The sequence below is a fragment of the Rhinopithecus bieti genome, unplaced genomic scaffold (assembly GCF_001698545.2).
Source record: "Rhinopithecus bieti isolate Rb0 unplaced genomic scaffold, ASM169854v2 scaffold_5626, whole genome shotgun sequence".
NCBI classification, from domain to species: domain Eukaryota; kingdom Metazoa; phylum Chordata; class Mammalia; order Primates; family Cercopithecidae; genus Rhinopithecus; species Rhinopithecus bieti.
The window spans coordinates 2365397-2383460 of NW_016805666.1; the positions used below are offsets into that span (position 1 = coordinate 2365397).

The window sequence follows — 18064 nt, forward strand, 5'->3', positions numbered from 1 at the left end:
CCCCCCCCCCCTTTGTTAATTGGCTTTTCCTTTACTTAAAATGCTTTCCCCCTTCCTGCTTCTCTACTCAGGTAAACCGTTCTCGTATCCTTCATAACTTGAGTCTCCTTTCTCTTTTCTAAAGATTTTTCTTATCAGTATCCCTTCCCCAATTTGAGCCCATTTTCTAGAAAGAATTAATAGCTTTCTTATATGACTCTCAAGGTATTTCTGTGTGGTCCTCTAACAGCCTTCATTTATTTTATCTGGTAATTATAGATGTCCATTTGTTCTAGGGAAGGCAGGTGTCAGGTCTTACTCATCTTTATATTCCTGGTTTTACATACAGGGCCTGATGTCTAGTAAGCACTTGATATCTGTTTATTTTAATGTTTATGCCCTACATTATCTATCACAAGTATTAAACGTTGATGGGTGCTCTGTAAATGTTAAATTGAGTTAATTATTTTCAATCCTATACGAAGTTACGTAGTGATTCCTCTATTCATTTGTGAATTTTTGATAATCCTATATTAAGAGTTGCACTTAGAATGGGAGTTCCATGAGGGCAACAGCACTTCTGTCTTACTGCTCTGTCTGCTATGTTGGCCCATAATTAACCACTCAGTAAGCCTTTTGTGAAAACAACCTTAATGAGTCTTCCACCGCGAGTCTTTTGAATAGGAATGGATTTAAAGCTGATCCCTAATACATCTTTCAAACTTTAAGTCAGTAGCTTTTTTACACAAACTTTTTAAAGTTGATAAATCCCCCAGAAATTATTCTGAGGAAGCTGATGGGATAGAAATGAAACAGATTAAGGAGCTCTAGGCACTCACCACTCCCCTTCATTCTCCTTCCTCTCTTGGTGGGGATCAGTAGAGCAGGATCCTCAAAACCATGGAGTTCTTGGGAGCATCCTTTGAAAGCCTCTAATTCTGTTCCATACTCTAATTTCCAAAAGAGGGAATTGTGGCCCATAGTGGTTAAATGCCCTTTCCAAGGTTACACAGCTATACATGGTAGTGCCGACCCATGTCTTCTGACTCTCATCCCATTGCACTTACAACTAGTCTACATGTTCCCCTTTTCCCATATTCCATACATAGCATCTTACACATCTAAGTTTTTTCTTTAATAATGATCTTCTCTTTAAGAAACGCCATCACTCCCAGTTGTACCACTTGCACCAGGCTAAATTATTCCTCAGCTAATAAAAATTCCTTTCAGATATTTATAGACCATTATGGCACTCCCTGGTCACCTGTCAGCTTCCTAATATGTACACATATGGTTTCTTTAATCTTTCTCTACAGTCAGCTTCTCTAGTCCCTTAATCATTTGTACCATTCTCTCTCTAATGCCTATAAGGGAACTGTTTGAATATAGTCCATATGGGAAAAGTAACCTCAGCATGTTGTAACAGGGAGCAGAAAAACATGCTGAATAGATGAAAGGAACAATCTACAGGTTAATTAGTAGTATGGCCACAAATATGTGCACAGTTTTGTTTCAGAAATAAAGCAAGCTGTATTTGTTGTAACTATCTCTTCTTTGAACTTAACAGAATGCTGATAATGCCAAGCTGTGTTTACAGTCCAAATTTTTGCTAAAGACCTTCAACTTTGCACTCTCCCTGTGTGGTGTCTCTTGCCCAAGACAGAACTTCCAATAAAATCACATGGGAGCTGATGCAAGAAACCGTTACTGAGCTTATCTGTTTTTAGGCAGTTTCTGTGGAAGTATATGGTTTCTGGGAGCTCCCTATAAGCCTTAGTAAGGGAAAGCTCTTGACTTATCTCACTAGTTATTAGGGATTTGGATATGTGTTTACTAAATATGATAATCTAAATATGGAAACTACATTAGTACAAGAGGAATCACCCAGAAATATACTCTACTGGCATAAATAAAACATTACCTATTGCCCAGTTTTCTCATTTGTTTCATTTTATAACTTTTATAATGTGTCAATAAGTTTGAGGTCTTGAAGGACTGCTCAGAAATCACCACAGAGTGGATTCTCCTTACCCTCAATCAGCCTTAATTAAAATTTAGTTTGTGTGTTTATCCTATAAAGTTTATCTCATAATAAAAACTGAAGACTAGGACGATCCTTAGAAAAACATTTGATTCAGTGTATTTATTTTATAAAAGAGAGTCACAGAGAGAAAATGTGGCCAGCCCAGGTACATGGCTTCCTAGACAATGTTCCGTTTCCCAAAATTTTCATTGGTCCAGAAAGTGTCCCTTCATTCCCAACCAAATCCTTCCTATAATGCTTTCCATGCCTTTCTGCTGCTGCTCTCTCTGATGATCTCACAGGTCTATAAGCTCTTACAAGTAGAAATGTGATTTCTTGCTGTGTTCTTATTATAAAGCATTGCCATGCAACTGAGAAGTTATGAGAGCCAGTGGATTTTATTAGAATGGAATTTAAACTTTTCTACTTTAAAACCCAATGATTCTGCTAATCTGCAGGTAGCAAAGAAGGGTGATTATTTTCTCTCTCACACAAAGTAAGATTGTGAAGGAGCTTATTCTCTGAATGAAACAGGAGAGGAGAAAAGTAAGAACCTTCTAATGTTTTATTCAAATGTTAACAAAGAAAATGGAGAAGTGTGTTTCCTTAAAATTGACACCATTTTTATCCCAAACATTCTGGTAAGTGATAGCAGCTGACTGTGCAAGCTTCTATGGAGAGAGAGAGGAATTTTTCCAGGAGCATAGTCCCAATGGGAAGTATTACTTAAAAGTAATACACTAATCACTTTCAATCTTGCATATTTCCACATACTGTGTGCACACATATGTGTATTAATAACTGTTCCCTAGACGTCACTTCAGCACTCAGAGAGCTCAGTGTTGCTATGCAAGTGCTGGAGATGGAATCAGATGCAGACTACCGTTTAGCAATGAGAATTCTTCAGAGATACAAGAATGGAAAAGGCCTTAGGTCCTGCCTCATGGGTCTCCCCCTGAGCTCCAGTGTAACATCAGGTGTCAAATATTTGTGACCCCATCTGCTCACTCCACTGAGAATCTAATTGGCATTGTCAGTATTTGTGAGATGCTCATATCTTCAAAATCAATCTACTCAAATCAGTCTTGCATTCTACCTTGTGGATTTGGCATGGAAATTTTTCGGAATGTCATTGCTGGATGGAAGCCCCAGATATATAAGTATATCTGTTCCACTGTACAGGTGACTTTTATTAATATTCATAAGAAAATTTGTTTTACAGCAGTATATTTTAGAGGAATTCTTTGCATTTTATTTGTATGTGTGTATACTTATATTACTGGCAGGATACACACACACACACACACATATATATATACACACACACATATACATATATATATATATATGTATGTATGTATGTTTGTATCCTGCCAGTAATACTTTGAGGTACCTAGGGCTGAGATTACTATTTATCTTCCACCTATCGCTCAAATGGGTAAAATAGCTTACTCAAAGTCACAGATCATATATATGGTGCAGCTGGAATCAAAACTCAATTCTTCTATCTACAGATTTACCACTACTTGAGTAGTTTGTGGTGTTTTAAAAAATAATAAATAACAGGCCGGGCACAGTGGCTCACACCTGTAATCCCAGCACTTTGGGAGGCTGGAGCAGGTGGATCACCAGGTCAGGAGTTCGAGACCAGCCTGGCTAACATGGTGAAACCCTGTTTCTACTAAAAATACAAAAAATTAGCCAGGCATGATGGCGTGCGCCTGTAATCCCAGCTACTCGGGAAGCCGAGGCAGGAGAATCACTTGAACCCAGGAGGCAGAGGTTTCTGTGAGCCAAGATTGTGCCATTGCACTCCAACTTGGGCGACAAAAGCAAAACTCTGTCTCAAAATAATAATAAGTAACAAAGCTAAGCTGGAAAGATTCTGTTAAGTGAATGTTATACATAATACCAACGTGTAAAGCAATCATTTTATTACTGGCTGTGGTAATAAAATGGGACCAGAGCCTTGACTTCTTTTGCCTCAACACAGCTCTGCAGAACTCACTCACTACACCATATCCTGCTGCTATTCCTTTCGTTTCCAGAACATGCGGATGTACAAATCCAAAACACCACAGTGTTTCAGAGAGAAATGGCATGACTCTACTGGTTCCAACTGTAATGGAGTTCACCTGGTTCTGGAGTCATACAGAAGCCATGTTGTAGACTTAGTGTCTCCCATGCAATACTCCTATTTACAATGAAAATCTACTGTTATGTAGAAGGAGAAATTCCTCACGATCAGGCAACAGCGCCTACTAGTGGGAAGAAACTAATATTTGAGGTAGGGCACCTGGGAGATAGCTTTGTGCATCTTGAGAGAGTGCTGTCCTGAGAGCCCAAAGGCTATCAGGCCTCATCTCTCCTGATAGCTTGCTATGACATCTTAATCAAAGAATTGCCTCTCTCTTTCCCTTTGTTCTGAGTCTGTAAATGAAGCGGTTGGAATGGCTACTTTCTAAATTTTCTACACGTCCTATGACCCTTTAAATCCTCTTAACAGTGTATTATGGATATTTTGCTACTAAACGGTGAAACAGAATCCTGAGTAAGACGAATTGGCTTCCTAAGGAAGTAATGTGATGAGAATAGCACCATCTTTGGGGCCAGCTCCATTTATGCAGGTAATATGGTATGGTCCAGCTCAAAGATCACTAGACTGGGCTGACTTGCATCTCTGCTACCTACTTCTCAAGTCATGTACAAGGTTATTCCTGTGTTAACTCATGTGTTAAGAAGAGGATAATTGTCTCATTTAGCTTTTAGGTGTTGTAAGATTCATAAGAGAATCTAGAAATTATGAAGTTTTATGTGAAACTGCAAATTTATTCTCAGTCTTTATATATCACAATTTTAATTTAGGTTAATTATAATTTTTATTTTCCCCTTTTTGTTCTATATTCTAAATTCGTATCTCCCATGGAGGCAGGTACCGTATGGACAAAGTCTTTTAGTAGTCACATATTGTTTTCGTCCATTTTGTGCTGCTATAGCAGAATAACTGAGACTGGGTAATTTATAAAGAACAAAAATTTGTGTTATCATGGTTCTAGAGGCTGGTAAGTCCAAGATCAAGGCACCAGCAGGGTTCGTTTTCTGGTGAGGGCTACTCTGTGTTTCCAGTATGGTGCTTTGTGCTACATCCTCATATGGCAGACAGTGGAAGAGCAAGCCAGCAGAAGGCCGCATGAAACCAGTTTCACAAAGGGCTTTATCCCATTCATGAGGGAGGAGCTAGTATGGCCTAATCAATACTTTTTAATAACATCACTATATCTACTGCTGAATTTTGGAGGGAACCGATTCAAATCATAGCACACATCTTTTCTAAGATGGAAAGGGTACTATGATCATTGGAGAAATACTCATTCCTTTGCATATTGGTTTACTATCCAAGCCAGGTGTGGTGGTTCACGCTTGTAATTCCAGCACTTTGGGAGGCCGAGATGGTGGCTCACCTGAGGTCAAGAGTTTGAGACCAGCCTGGCCAACATGGTGCAACTCCATCTCTACTACAAATACCAAAAAATTAGCCAGGCATGGTGGCACACACCTGTAATCCCAGCTACTCAGGAGGCTGAGGCCAGAGAATTGCTTGAACCTGGGAGGTGGAGGTTGCAGCGAGCCGAGATCACACCACTGCACTCCAGCCTGGGCGACAGAGTGAGACTCTGTCTCAAAAAAAAAAAAAAAAAAAACAGTTTAATATCCAGAGAATCTGTTCCATGTTAACACTCTTTTGTGTCTGCTTTCTTCTTTTGTGAAACAGGAAGGTAAGAGGGACACTGGAGAAAACCTCATGTTCTTTACACAATGAGTCATAGTTCTCCATCTGCAAACTGTGGCTCCCATTTATGTCTTGGTGACAGTATGACTGTTACATGTTATCTACATGGATTCCACCTCATTTGCAACATGTTCTTCTGCCTGAGCTCTGTCCTTTGGATCTGATTTAACTTTACATGGTCTTAAGTCACACATTGAACTCTTAGGTTCTGTAGGCCACTAACCCTTTTTAAGTTTGAGTATTTTAATTGTTAAAATGAGAGTGATTATAACCCTTGCTTTGCTGCGTCCGAATATTACTGAGGGATCAAATGCGTTGATAAATAAGATAAAGCACTAGACAAATAGAAGGGATACTTGTTGACTTCACAGGGTGAAGATTATTCTGTTGCTGGCTGCTGAAATACAGTAGCTTTAGAAACACCCCCTTGGGTTGCCTTATTATCAGGTTTGGTCTCAAATAACCAGAATAAATTTGGAGATTTCCTACCACAAAAGCTAAAAGTACCTGGGCAAATTTACCCTTTGAGTGGACCTAAGGGAAATATAGATTCCCATGAGAGAGATCATGGAGCAGATTCAAACCATAAGTCAAAAATAATTGTTGCAATAGTGGTTCTAACTGTACTTGTAAATATTGATTTTTCTGTTAGCAGATCAATCATGAAATGAATTCTAAATATAGAAGACTGGATTAAAAATTAAGACTGAGAATGTGAAAATGTCCATGTGTAAAAATTAAAGAGAAATCTTGCTTTGGCCAAAAGAAATACGGCTGTTTCTGTCAGGAATGTTCTGTGATGTAATCAAGTTTCCTGCCTGGCCAGATAATTTTAGGAATTTTGGACTTTTAAAGCAATAAGTCAGTTTAGAAAACTGGTTAAGTTAAAGTCAGACTGCCTAAGCGCCAATTCCAGCTTCAATATTTAACTCTGTGGTTGTGGGCAAGGCATGTAATCTCTTTATGCTGCCTTTTCATCCACTATTATGGAAGTAATGATAGAACCTACATCACAGAGTTGTTGGGGTGATTATGTGAGATAATACAATTAAATACTTAACACCTGGCACATAAAAAGTGCTGAATAAATATTGACTATTATCATCACCCAGGGTTTGAAAATTTTTGTAGGATTAAGATTCAAATTTCTACCAAAAATTCCATCAGTAAAATATTGATAAATATAAATCTTAACTGACTGCCTCAGAGACATAGCAACCTCTATTTTCCACTCATTGACTGTCATCTTTAGAGAACAGTCCAAAGCATGCACCTTTCTGTTCTGGTTGTTATGAGCTCTTTTTTTGAAGTTGAGCTATCTACCTCCTATAGTTTGAAGGAGAAAGAAGTAGGTCTCATGCTGGACACCCTCTAGATGTTACCATCTCCGAATGTCACAGCTAAGTATTTAAGGCAATTATGATCATCTCCCTCTTAGAGAAGCCTAGGAAAGGTTACTGCAGTACTTGGCACAGAACAGAAGCTCAGCAAGTGCATTTGTTGAGGGATTGACAAAATGGCTGGATAAGTGACTCACCTAAGACCACTTATCTAGTGAGTGCATCTACTTAGCTGCTTGTTTTGAAAACAAGGAAATTCGGGCTCAGAAAATTTAGAAAACTTGTCTAGGCTGCCAATAGCTAGTAACAAAGGCAAGAATTGCACATCTGATTTTCTTTACACCATGTTATATGTAACTGTTCAAAAGATACCATGTATTATACTCGAAAATGCAAAGTGGGGTTGTTTTGTTTTGTTTGTGGTGGTGGTGGTGGTGGCAGTATTTTTGTTTTGTTTTTGCTGCTTTTCCTGAAAGTAGAAGTTGTTATCAAAATGTTACTGTCATGACTACTGTGTGTAGATGTTATTAGTTTCGCCAAGGTTGGGAACAGGGCTTGTGTTGCCCAACTTGCTGCCCCTCTCAGCCTAATGTTAAAGTTCCAGTTTCCTAGAATGTAGCCCCTGGGAGATTTGGCACTAGCCATCACTGCATTCTAATACCCCGGGACAAACTACTCTTTGTGGAACCCAGAAGCACCCAGTCCTTGTTACAGCAATGGTTCTCAAACTCACATTCCTGATGGGAAGCTAGAGTCGAAGGGTCAACACCCAAGAGCTGCAGTGGAGGACCATCACTTTCACTAAGATCCCCTGAGACTTGTGGGGGTGGAGAAGTGATGCTGGACTGGCCCTTCCTCTTTCCCTGCAGGTGTTCATGGGTTCTGCTTCTAAACAATACTGATATAGGTCAGAATTATGACTGAATTATATACATAGAAACATGTGCTGATTGAGAAAATGGTCAGACTTGGTTGCAGTCTCAGCCCCACTGCATTCTACCTTTGAGACTTTGGCCAGGTGATGGAACCTCTGGTTTCTTATCTAAAAAGGAGAATAATTGGTTGGTAAGACTAAACGAAAGAATGTATGTGAAGTGCTTAGGACAGTGCTGAGCACAGATAAAAATGCACAATAATTTTCTGTTTTTTGTTAGGTTCCTTCACAATACATATATTTACATCAGCGAAACATGCTTGCTTTTGCAACCTTCTGTGGGACTCCCCCTCCTAATTTACCACCTCACCTGAAGGTCTAAGCTAAGCAAATCTCTATCTATAAATGAATCACATCGTGGTTAGACTTTATAACAACTTCCCCTTACCAGGAGAAGACTCAGCCTTCACTTCATCTCATCTGGTTTGCTGCCCAGGCCTTTGTCCACTCATTCCTGAACTCCTGTCCCTGACGACCTTGGGGTTTTGGCTTGTCGTGTGTGTTGTGTTTTTCTTTTTTTACTTTAGCTTAATTTCTCTTTTTGGACTAAGTTGTTAAAATGTTTCTTAATTTGACTGTCTCCGAAAGTGTTTTGTGTCTACCACTCATCCTAGTGGCAGTCATTGATCCTTTTCTTGTTGCGAGTGTCTGAGCGTGGGTGTGTGTGAGTGTGTATACGTATGTGTAGAGGGAAAAACAAGAGAGAGGGAAACAGACATTGGAGCCACCTTTCCCCCACTGTCCACGGACCTGTTGAACCTGCAAGCCTCTCTACAGAATCAGATCTACACAAGTACAGCGACAGAACTACATGTGTTCTGCAGTCCAGCTTTAAAGATATGATAAAAACTCTTGTATTCACAGAGCTACGTGGCAGTAACCACAGGAGACTGGATATTGCTACATTATGTAAAGGCAGAGTCCCAAGAAAATAGTGAGAACTCAGTTTGATGCGTGATGTGATATGTGATATCTTACTTTGCATGGCTATCCGTTGACATTCTTTGTGGATTCTGTATTGTCTAAGGCTACAGCAGTGCCATATGATAAATTCATCGGCAACCCAAAAGAAGCCTGTTCTATCGGAGTGCTTCCAATTAATATAAGTAAACCGCTTTCTCTGGCTCAATGCTACCAAAATATTTTATGAGAAAATTTAGCTGATTCTGCTCATGTATATTTCCAATGGATGGAAAGCCATTACAAACTTTTCAAACTAAAATATAAAGACAGCATTAGGGAGAATCCTCTCTGTGGTGAAAAACAACATGTATTATGATGCCTTAGGAATTTCTTTTTTTCAGCCAACTCGTGGTTGAGCAGTCTGTCCCCAAACTGTTTTGCATGCAGATGAAACCTGTTTGGGCGATACTTGTCAGCTTTTGTTCTGACAAGCAGGACAGAAATAGGCACCTCCTGGAACACCGAGTTTGACTTGACTCAACATAGAATCACCTGGAGAGTTTTAAAAGTTTCTCTCCTGTAATATCCTACCCCCAGACCAATGAAATCAGAATCTTTGGAGTTGGGAACCAGGGATCAAGATTATCTTTTAAGTTTCCTAGATGATTGCAATCTACAGGCAAGATTGAGTCACTGTCCTAGAATATAAGCAGTTTAAGAAACAAGTTGTCTATTATTACATGCCTCAATACTACAGAGTCCATGAAATAAAAGCTTTGGTCATAAGAAAATGCCACCATCCTAGAGCCTTCAGTTAACATCATATGGGCCTGTCATATAAAGAATGCAAACTCATTCTGTTATCTTTTTGTGCCTTCAGTGGAAGATCATTTCTAAATCAGCTTAATGGAAACTGTGCTTCAGGAAAATAACTTCAGTAGCCATATGTAGGATAAATTGGAGCAGGTTTTGTTTCTAGGAATACGTTGCCATCATTTCACTACCCTTACATAATCTTATTGATTCAACTTTTAGAACCAAGACTTTTTTCAGAATATATTGAAGAATATGCTTAATGGGAATGCTGATATATCATACAATTGGCATATAGAGCTTCAGTTCATTATCATATTTAAAGGTACAATATCAATTTTGCTTGTGCTTAAAATGTCTATTATAATTTAAGTAGCAAGGAAGACATGAAGACAAATGTGACCTGGCTTGATGTCTGCCCGTATTTAATACTTTACATTTGATGGTGAATAATGGGAAAGTTTGGGAGTATGTCATCCCCAGTCACCATGGCATCAACTCCCAAAATGGCTATGGACAGCTTTGGTCCTGCCTCAAAACAAGCACTGCTTGCAAAAGAGGATCTGTGGCTTATTTTTATCAGTTGTGTAGTGATCACAGGAAAAACATTTTAAATAAAAAGCTTATTTTGCCATCATGAAAGAAACAAATTCATGTTACCAGAAGAGAAAATAAATATGACAAGCCAGCCCGGTGCAGTGGTTCATGCCTGTAATCCTGGCACCTTGGGAGGCCAAGGTTGAAGGACTGCATGAGCCCAGGAGCTCGAGACCAGCCTGGGAAGCACGGCAAGATCCTATCTCTATAGGAAAAAATTAAACATTAGCTGGGCTTGGTGGCATGTGCTATATAGTCCCAGCTACTGGTGGCAAGGGCTGAGGGAGGAGGATCACTTGAGCCCAGGAGTTCAAGGGTGTAGTGAGCCATGATTGCACTATTGCTTTCCAGCCTGGGCAACAGAATGAGATCCTGTTAAAAAAAAAAAAAAAAAAAAAAAAAAAGAAACTTGAAAACCCATATCACACTATTCTACTTCCCTTGTTCAACCTGTAGATTTGCCTGGAATGCCACTCTTCACCCATGCCATTCATAAAAATGACTTGTTAAAATTCTAACTCTTCAGATTAGCTCCATTACTAAGGCTTCTGTAAAGCCTTTCTGTTGGTAAGAGGAAGTAAATCAGAGATATCAGACCCATCAGGAAGCCATTGCAATAGCCCTTGAAAGGAAGCGTGATTAGGTAGTAGGTGTGTGGTGGAAAGCAGGCATTTCCGAGACATTGCTGAGGTTGCTATAGATGGGAGAGCGGAGGTGAAGGATGAGAATGGATGGCTGAATCTAGAGTCAGTACAAAACAATATATAAAATAAATAATAATATATAAACACCCTTTTTTGTTTTGTTTGGAAATCTTAATTCACTGACAAAGTTCGCCATAGGCTGCCGACCCTCTGTCATAGGATCTTTTGATTGACTGTGCTCAGCATTGCCGGCCAGCTCTTCACACCAGCCCTGGGTCTGAGCTCATCGACTGTGTTTCCTTCGTGCTCCAATGCCTTGAAGTTTGGTACTACTCTCCTGGTTTCTCTTGTTTAAAAGTGCCGAGATGCTTGTCTAAAAGATGGGCGTTAAGATTGTGGTGTGCTTTTAATAATGTGTGATGTAAGTCCCTCTAGAGGCAAGCATACACTATGCTTGAGTAACTTTCTCTCCATTCTGAATCTCTCCCTAAAGGGCATAGTTTGTAAATGTTTGTTCATGTGAAAAGGAAAGATTCGGGTACCTTTTCTGTCCTGCTAATGTGTGGGGCTCTTTTTATTTTTTGTTCTTTGCTCTTTTTCTGTACTTGTGATTTAAAGGTGCCAGACTGGTTGCCCTCAAGGCTGGTGTCCCCAGTGTATACCAAGAATAGAAAAAATAATGAGAGGCAGCAGAACTGGCTATGTCTAGGTCCAGCATATTAGGCTGACCCACTCTGGAGGAATATTCTCCAAAGCATAAAATAGATCATTCCTTAGGAATACAGTCCATCTGTTTTCATAGCTGAGAAGGCAAAACCATGTCATGCCATCACAGAGCCGCTGCATTTGTTTTGGTATCCAAGCCATAGTCACTCATTCTCTCTGTGAGGGAAAACTAGAATGTGTTTCCCTCTTCCACCTTTACCTGTCAAAATTCCAACCTTGAAGGTTGGGCTCAAATGCTTCTTTCTCCACAAAACCTTTCCTGAGCCCCGGTGAATGTGGTTTTCCTTCCACATTCCGTAGCACTTGCTTCTAAGACGTGTGACATGCTTTGTCATGTGACTATTGCATGTAGGTTGTCTTGACTGGGAGAGGCACTGACATCGCTGAATTCATTTTTGTATATCACACAGAAGCAGAACATAGTCGTGGGCAAGAGTAGATACTTGAGGTTGAATAGATGGACCATTTCAAAGCTTATCTTTTCAGCCTGACCTTTAAGGCTTTGCTCTGGCCATTCCCTCTAAATCAGTGATTGAAGTTTGCTCCCAGATCCTCATGGGTAGCTATCAAACTCTTCATAAGCCATGTAGGCTCAGGTTCTTGGATTCCAGGTATTACACTTTGGGCATCATAGTCTGAATCAAAATTGCTGCTTTAGCTGCTTAGTAGACTGCCGTTACCAATAGTTTAATATTTAATGAGAACTACTTTGGGGAGGGGAGGAAGTGTGGTCCACAGATCCCTGATAGCCCCTCGTGTACTCCGTAGTGAATCTGCTTGACACCTAGAAAAGGAAAGAGTAATGTAGAAAAAGGATTTTGTTGACTTGCCTGCATTTAACAAATGTGAAATGTAAAATTACAGCTTTCACAGGAATCTAATATGCTTTTAATAATCATATGGATTGGTAATCCATTTACTCCTAATCCCTAATTCGTTTTCTGCAATGAAATGTTGTCAAAAGGTGGCATGAAGCTGTTAGAATTTAAGCACAATTTTCAAACATAGCACAGTTTTTTTGTGTGTGTGGTTTTGATTTTTTTCCTTTTCAGAATAATTACAAAAATAGTGCCATATGAAATAGTTTTGTTACTGTTGGCAGGAAAGTCCAAAATGTTATCTCATAACAAAACAAGTACAAGTTCAGTCTTGGATAAAACTTTTAAAGTCTGCCACAAACAAATACTATACAAAAATTTTTCATCAAATGTCAAGACTGTGGTATCAAGACTTTATAATGATATCAACTGTAGTGGTGACAGCTTAGTTTCCAATACTTTAACTCTTTTTCCAGCACTTCATATTTCTTTTTTTTTCTTTCTTTTCTTTTCTTTTTTGTTTTGTTTTGTTTTGTTTTGTTTTGTTTTTTTGAGACAGAGTCTCACTCTGTCCCCCTGGCTGAAGTGCAGTGGTGCCATCTCGGCTCACTGCACTGCCTCCCAGGTTCAAGCAATTCTCCTGCCTCAGCCTCCTGAGTAGCTGTGGTTACAGGCACGCACCACCACGGCCAGCTAGTTTTTGTATTTTTCATAGAGACGGGATTTCACCATGTTGACCAGGCTGGTCTTGAACTCCTGACCTCAGGTGATCCGCCCACCTCGGCCTCCCAAAGTGCTGGGATTGCAGGCATGAGCCACCACACCCAGCCTTCATATTTCTTATTCCTTAGGAAAAAAAATAAAGCTTAAGGTGTATACTTTGGGTTATATTTAAAGTCGCATTCAAATCCCACAACAGGATATAAAGAAATACTTTTCAGAGCCAAATACAGCCGGAGAGAATTAGAAATAAATTTACCTTTTTTTCTCTCAAGTTGAAACATCTAGCCCTCCCATGTTTGAGTGTGAAATGGCTGTCAATCCAATGTGATGGACTGTGACAAGTCTCTCCATAATGCTCCCTCACATCAGATCTGTGTTAATCCTGATGCACAGAACTGGGAATAGGCACTATAGCATAGTGGTTAAGAGCACAGATGCTGAAGTTAGACTGCTTAGACTGGAAGTTAGTTAGCCATTTGTGTGACTCAGTTTCCTCATCTGTAAAATAGGCATAATAACAGTACCTGCATATCCATCATTGTGAATATGGAATGAATTATTTTATCTAAAGCCCCTAGAAAAACGTCTGACGTATGTGAAGCACTGCATTTGCTATACCTTATCTATCAAAGCCTACAGCTTCTGACTGACATTCCCAGTGTTCTGTAACTATTAGATAGAACTTTTTTTTAACTTAGTAGAAACAAAGACTAAGAAAGGAAACTACATGTGGACCTGACGTCTGGGTCAAGATTCCCATGACGGAGGCAGATAGAGATATGGATGCCAACCTGCATAATGCCTCTCACTGATATAAATATTTGTCTGAATTTATATTTTATTGTTATTATTTAAAGCTTACGACAGATTTTAAAAACTGAAACCTGATGTCCATATGTAGGCCAGATGCCACATTAATCAATTTAAGAATGCTGGAGCTTTGCAGAATACTCGTTGCATGAACAACGAGAACTGTGGCCCTGAGAGACTCAAAACCCTACAGTATATGAAACTATTGCAGGATATGTGGATGTTCAAAGGAATAACAGACTTGGAAGCAACGTTCACTGAATTTTGATGTGTTAAACGGTGTCAAGTCCAAGAGAGAGATAAGGTCTCAGAAGACAGAACTAGAACCATGGGGTAAGCATTTAGAATAAGGAAGCGTTATGGCTCGATAGGAGAAAGAACCTTTTAGCCATCAAAGCGATCTAGAAATTAAAGGACTGCCGCGTAATCTGCCTGTCACAGAGGGCTGGCTGCAGAGGTTTTACAATCAGGGCTTTTGTAGAAGGAACTAAAATTTGAGTTTGGACCTAGTTATCCTATATTCTAACTGAAAGTGTAGAATCTGCAAGAAGAAAGGCTCTTCTGTACTGTTTTATAGATTGTGCCTTCCACTCCAAACATCCTGAGTCGTGTTCCTTTTATACTTGCATGTGAGATAAGAGTCAGAGCACTGACCTCAAAGCCAGCGACAGGGTTCTACTGTTCCTTTCTGCAAGAACTTAGACTGTGAGACTCAACCTCCTCAGCTGCTTAATGGAAAATCCCCACCATGCCAATCTTGCAGAGGATAGGGGTGGCTGTACTGGTCATCTTGCTGGGGTAATGGGATAATAGTACTGGGGTAATGATGGCAGGTGTGGTGGTTCTGTTGCCACTGGTGTTATGAACCTGCTCTCTCCTCCACTTTGGCTTTAGCAGGACTGAAGTGCTCCTTGGTGTGTTCTTATCAAACCCTTTTTTTTTTCCCAGGCCGCTGTGCTCGGTGTGGAGAAAACGTAGTTGGGGAAGGTACAGGATGCACTGCCATGGATCAGGTCTTCCACGTGGATTGTTTTACCTGCATCATCTGCAACAACAAGCTCCGAGGGCAGCCGTTCTATGCTGTGGAAAAGAAAGCATACTGCGAGCCCTGCTACATTGTAAGTTCCAGATTTGTTCCTCAAACGCTTTGCAAAGATGTCTTCTGTGGCTGAATGGCAGTCACTCCACATGGAACATAGCCATCAGATCTTTACTTCTTCCTAGACTTCAAAATGTGTGTGGTGTGTGTGTGCGTGCGTGTGTAAATTAGCATATTGTAATTTTTTTCTACACATCCCCCATTCATATGCGATCAGAAAGGTGTATGAGCGTGGGATTGCCCTTCAGTTACTGGTCTGCTGGGAAGATCATTAGCCTGTGGCTTTCAAGCATGTATGTACAAGCTAAAATTTTCTTTCTTGAAGCATCAGAAAGCTTTCCAAGTAGCTGACTCACACCTCTTATAAGATCTCACCCTACATTTGAAGTGCCCAGTATTTTCAGGGAAACTTTACAGAATCTCTGGACTTGTCAGTCCTCTTCCAGAATACTGGGCCCTTTGAGTCACTTTTTATCTACCAAAATGTTTCTTCCCCCTCTTATCCAACAGGTGCAATGATGTAAACAGGGGAACTGTTTTTTATAAAGCACCTTAGAGAGAAATGAACAATAATGCTGACTGAGCTAATCATTGTTTTCTTTTATTACAGAACACAAAATTATATTTTAATAATATTCCTGGGTAACTAAAAAATTCTCAGTCATGTTACCTTAGAGTTTTTGCAATGCTCCTTACTTAATCTACCTATTAAACTATTCTCTGTTAGAGTCATTTGATGAATGAACACAGGCTTTTTTCATCTAATGTAAGTTTCTTTGCTATCCTTCAGCATGATTTTAATCTTTGTTTAACACATGTTGATGGGAACAGTAGTGTTTTTATTTGTTTGTTATGTAAACCCACAAAACAGTCATGGTTTGTCTGTCAGTGCCCAGGGATTTCAACATAAAAGAAACTTTGGTTTCTTCACCAAGGTATTGGGAGTCACACTTGGCTTTACAAGTTTCACATTTATTGAAGACTTTTTGGGCCTGGTTGGTATTTTTCTGTAACTTGGCAGCTCTAACTCATTGTAACCTTGGGGTCTGTAGCACAGATCTGAAAGTTCGTCAAGATTAAGACTTTGTAGGATTAAATGTGGCTTTGCATCTGTCTTAGGTTCATTTCTTTCCAAAGGTAACTTAAACACATGTAGAGCCATACAGTGGTAGAGTTGGAAAAAAAAAATCTTAAAATCGTTTGCGTAATTACCCTCTTTAGCAATGAGAATGCCAAGACATGGAGAGGAGGAAAGCGACTTCATATGACCTATCGTTAGTGTCAGAACCAAGGCTGCATTCCGTTATTCACGCTCCACAGTCTTAGATTCTTTGCAGATGCTACGTACGTGGTTTTCGTTTTCCTAAACGAAAACCATGTACAAACATATTATCAAAATAGACACAAGAGCTATAAAATAACACAGTCATTACCCCGGTACTATTACCCCATTACCCCAGCAAGATGACCAGTACAGCCACCCCTATCCTCTGCAAGATTGGCATGCTGGGGATTTTCCATTAAGCAGCTGAGGAGGTTGAGTCTCACCGTCTAAGTTCTTGAAGAAAGGAGCAGTAGAACTCAGTCACTGGCTTTGAGGTCAGTGCTCTGACTCTCATCTCACATGCAAGTATAAAAGGATAAAAGGAACATGACTCAGGATGTTTGGAGTGGAAGGCACAATCTATAAAACAGTACAGAAGAGCCTTTCTTCTTGGAGATTCTACACATTCAGTGGAGGAGAGAGCAGGTTCATAACAGTACATAACAGGACAGTAATGTACTGTTGACCTGGAAGGAGCAATTATGCATAAGGGAAAGTCTAGTAAACAAAAACTTACCTCTTTAGAATATAAGAATATTTCAAATATCACCCTTTGAAATCTGTATTGAAAAAAGAAAGGCATTACATAATTCCTTGCCTCTTGAAACAGACCAAACCGTGTGTCATTCACAATGGCTTGGGACCACATCTATGAAATTATTTATTGCCATAAGCCCTAAGGTAGTGATGTTGGCAGAGTGTGTAGAGGCACCCAAGATTGTCCTTACACCAAGTAAATACATACTGCTGTGTTATTTTATAGCTCTTGTGTCTATTTTTTATCCTTTTTTGACTCCATAGTTGATTTTTGCTACTTTAATGATGCTACTGTGGCAGCCTTCTTCAGTTGTTTTGTTTCAACCCTTGTTAGCTAGAAATCATATAGACAGTATTGGGAAACAATGTAACAGGGTGGGAAGAACATGAGTTTGAATTTGGTTCCATCACTTAATGCTGCTTCTCCTTGGGAAAATTATTTATTCTTTCTAAGTATTAGTTGCCTCATCTATATAATGGGGACGATGGCAGTTATTTTCCCCAAAGGCTCATGAAGAAGAAATGAGACAATCCTTGTAAAGCACACTGGGCCTCTTCAGGGAAAGCAGTGAAATAAATGTTATTCTGGGATTAACTTTAATGAAGTTTCTGGACCTGTTTAGTATTTCTGAATGTGGGAACCTTACATGTGCAGTGAAATTCACTGGGCTTTAGGAAATTATTATAACCTCTCAGACATACTCCTCCCGTTTTTACATGTTTGCTTGCTTTTCTGAGTGTGTAACAAAACTGGAGAAGGTCTAATCTGACTAAATAATAGGTTTCTGTAGTGTGTGGGTTCAAGTTTCTATCTCCATTCCAGGCATAGGGTGGGTCTCTGTGATTCTGTAGGACGCCAGCCTCTTCTTCTTTGGTTTGTTGTTACTACACTATGCTTATGACAAGGAAAACTATCTGGGAGATGTTTAATTACATACTTGGAAAAGCTGGGTGAATTCAAATAATGGAAATTCTAACCATTTTTTTTTTTTTTTTTTTTTTTT

General features: G+C 39.6%; 1 protein-coding gene across 8 annotated transcripts in view; it reads left to right on the forward strand.

Annotated features, from left to right (window-relative positions):
* The window catches only part of LPP (LIM domain containing preferred translocation partner in lipoma), a 748953-nt gene that overhangs the window by 606906 nt on the left and 123983 nt on the right, over positions 1-18064 (forward strand). For all 8 annotated transcript variants that reach the window (XM_017873421.1, XM_017873422.1, XM_017873424.1 and 5 more), the window contains one exon: positions 15049-15218. In XM_017873421.1, the coding sequence (XP_017728910.1) occupies positions 15049-15218 (170 nt within the window). The remainder of the gene's footprint in view (positions 1-15048; positions 15219-18064) is intronic.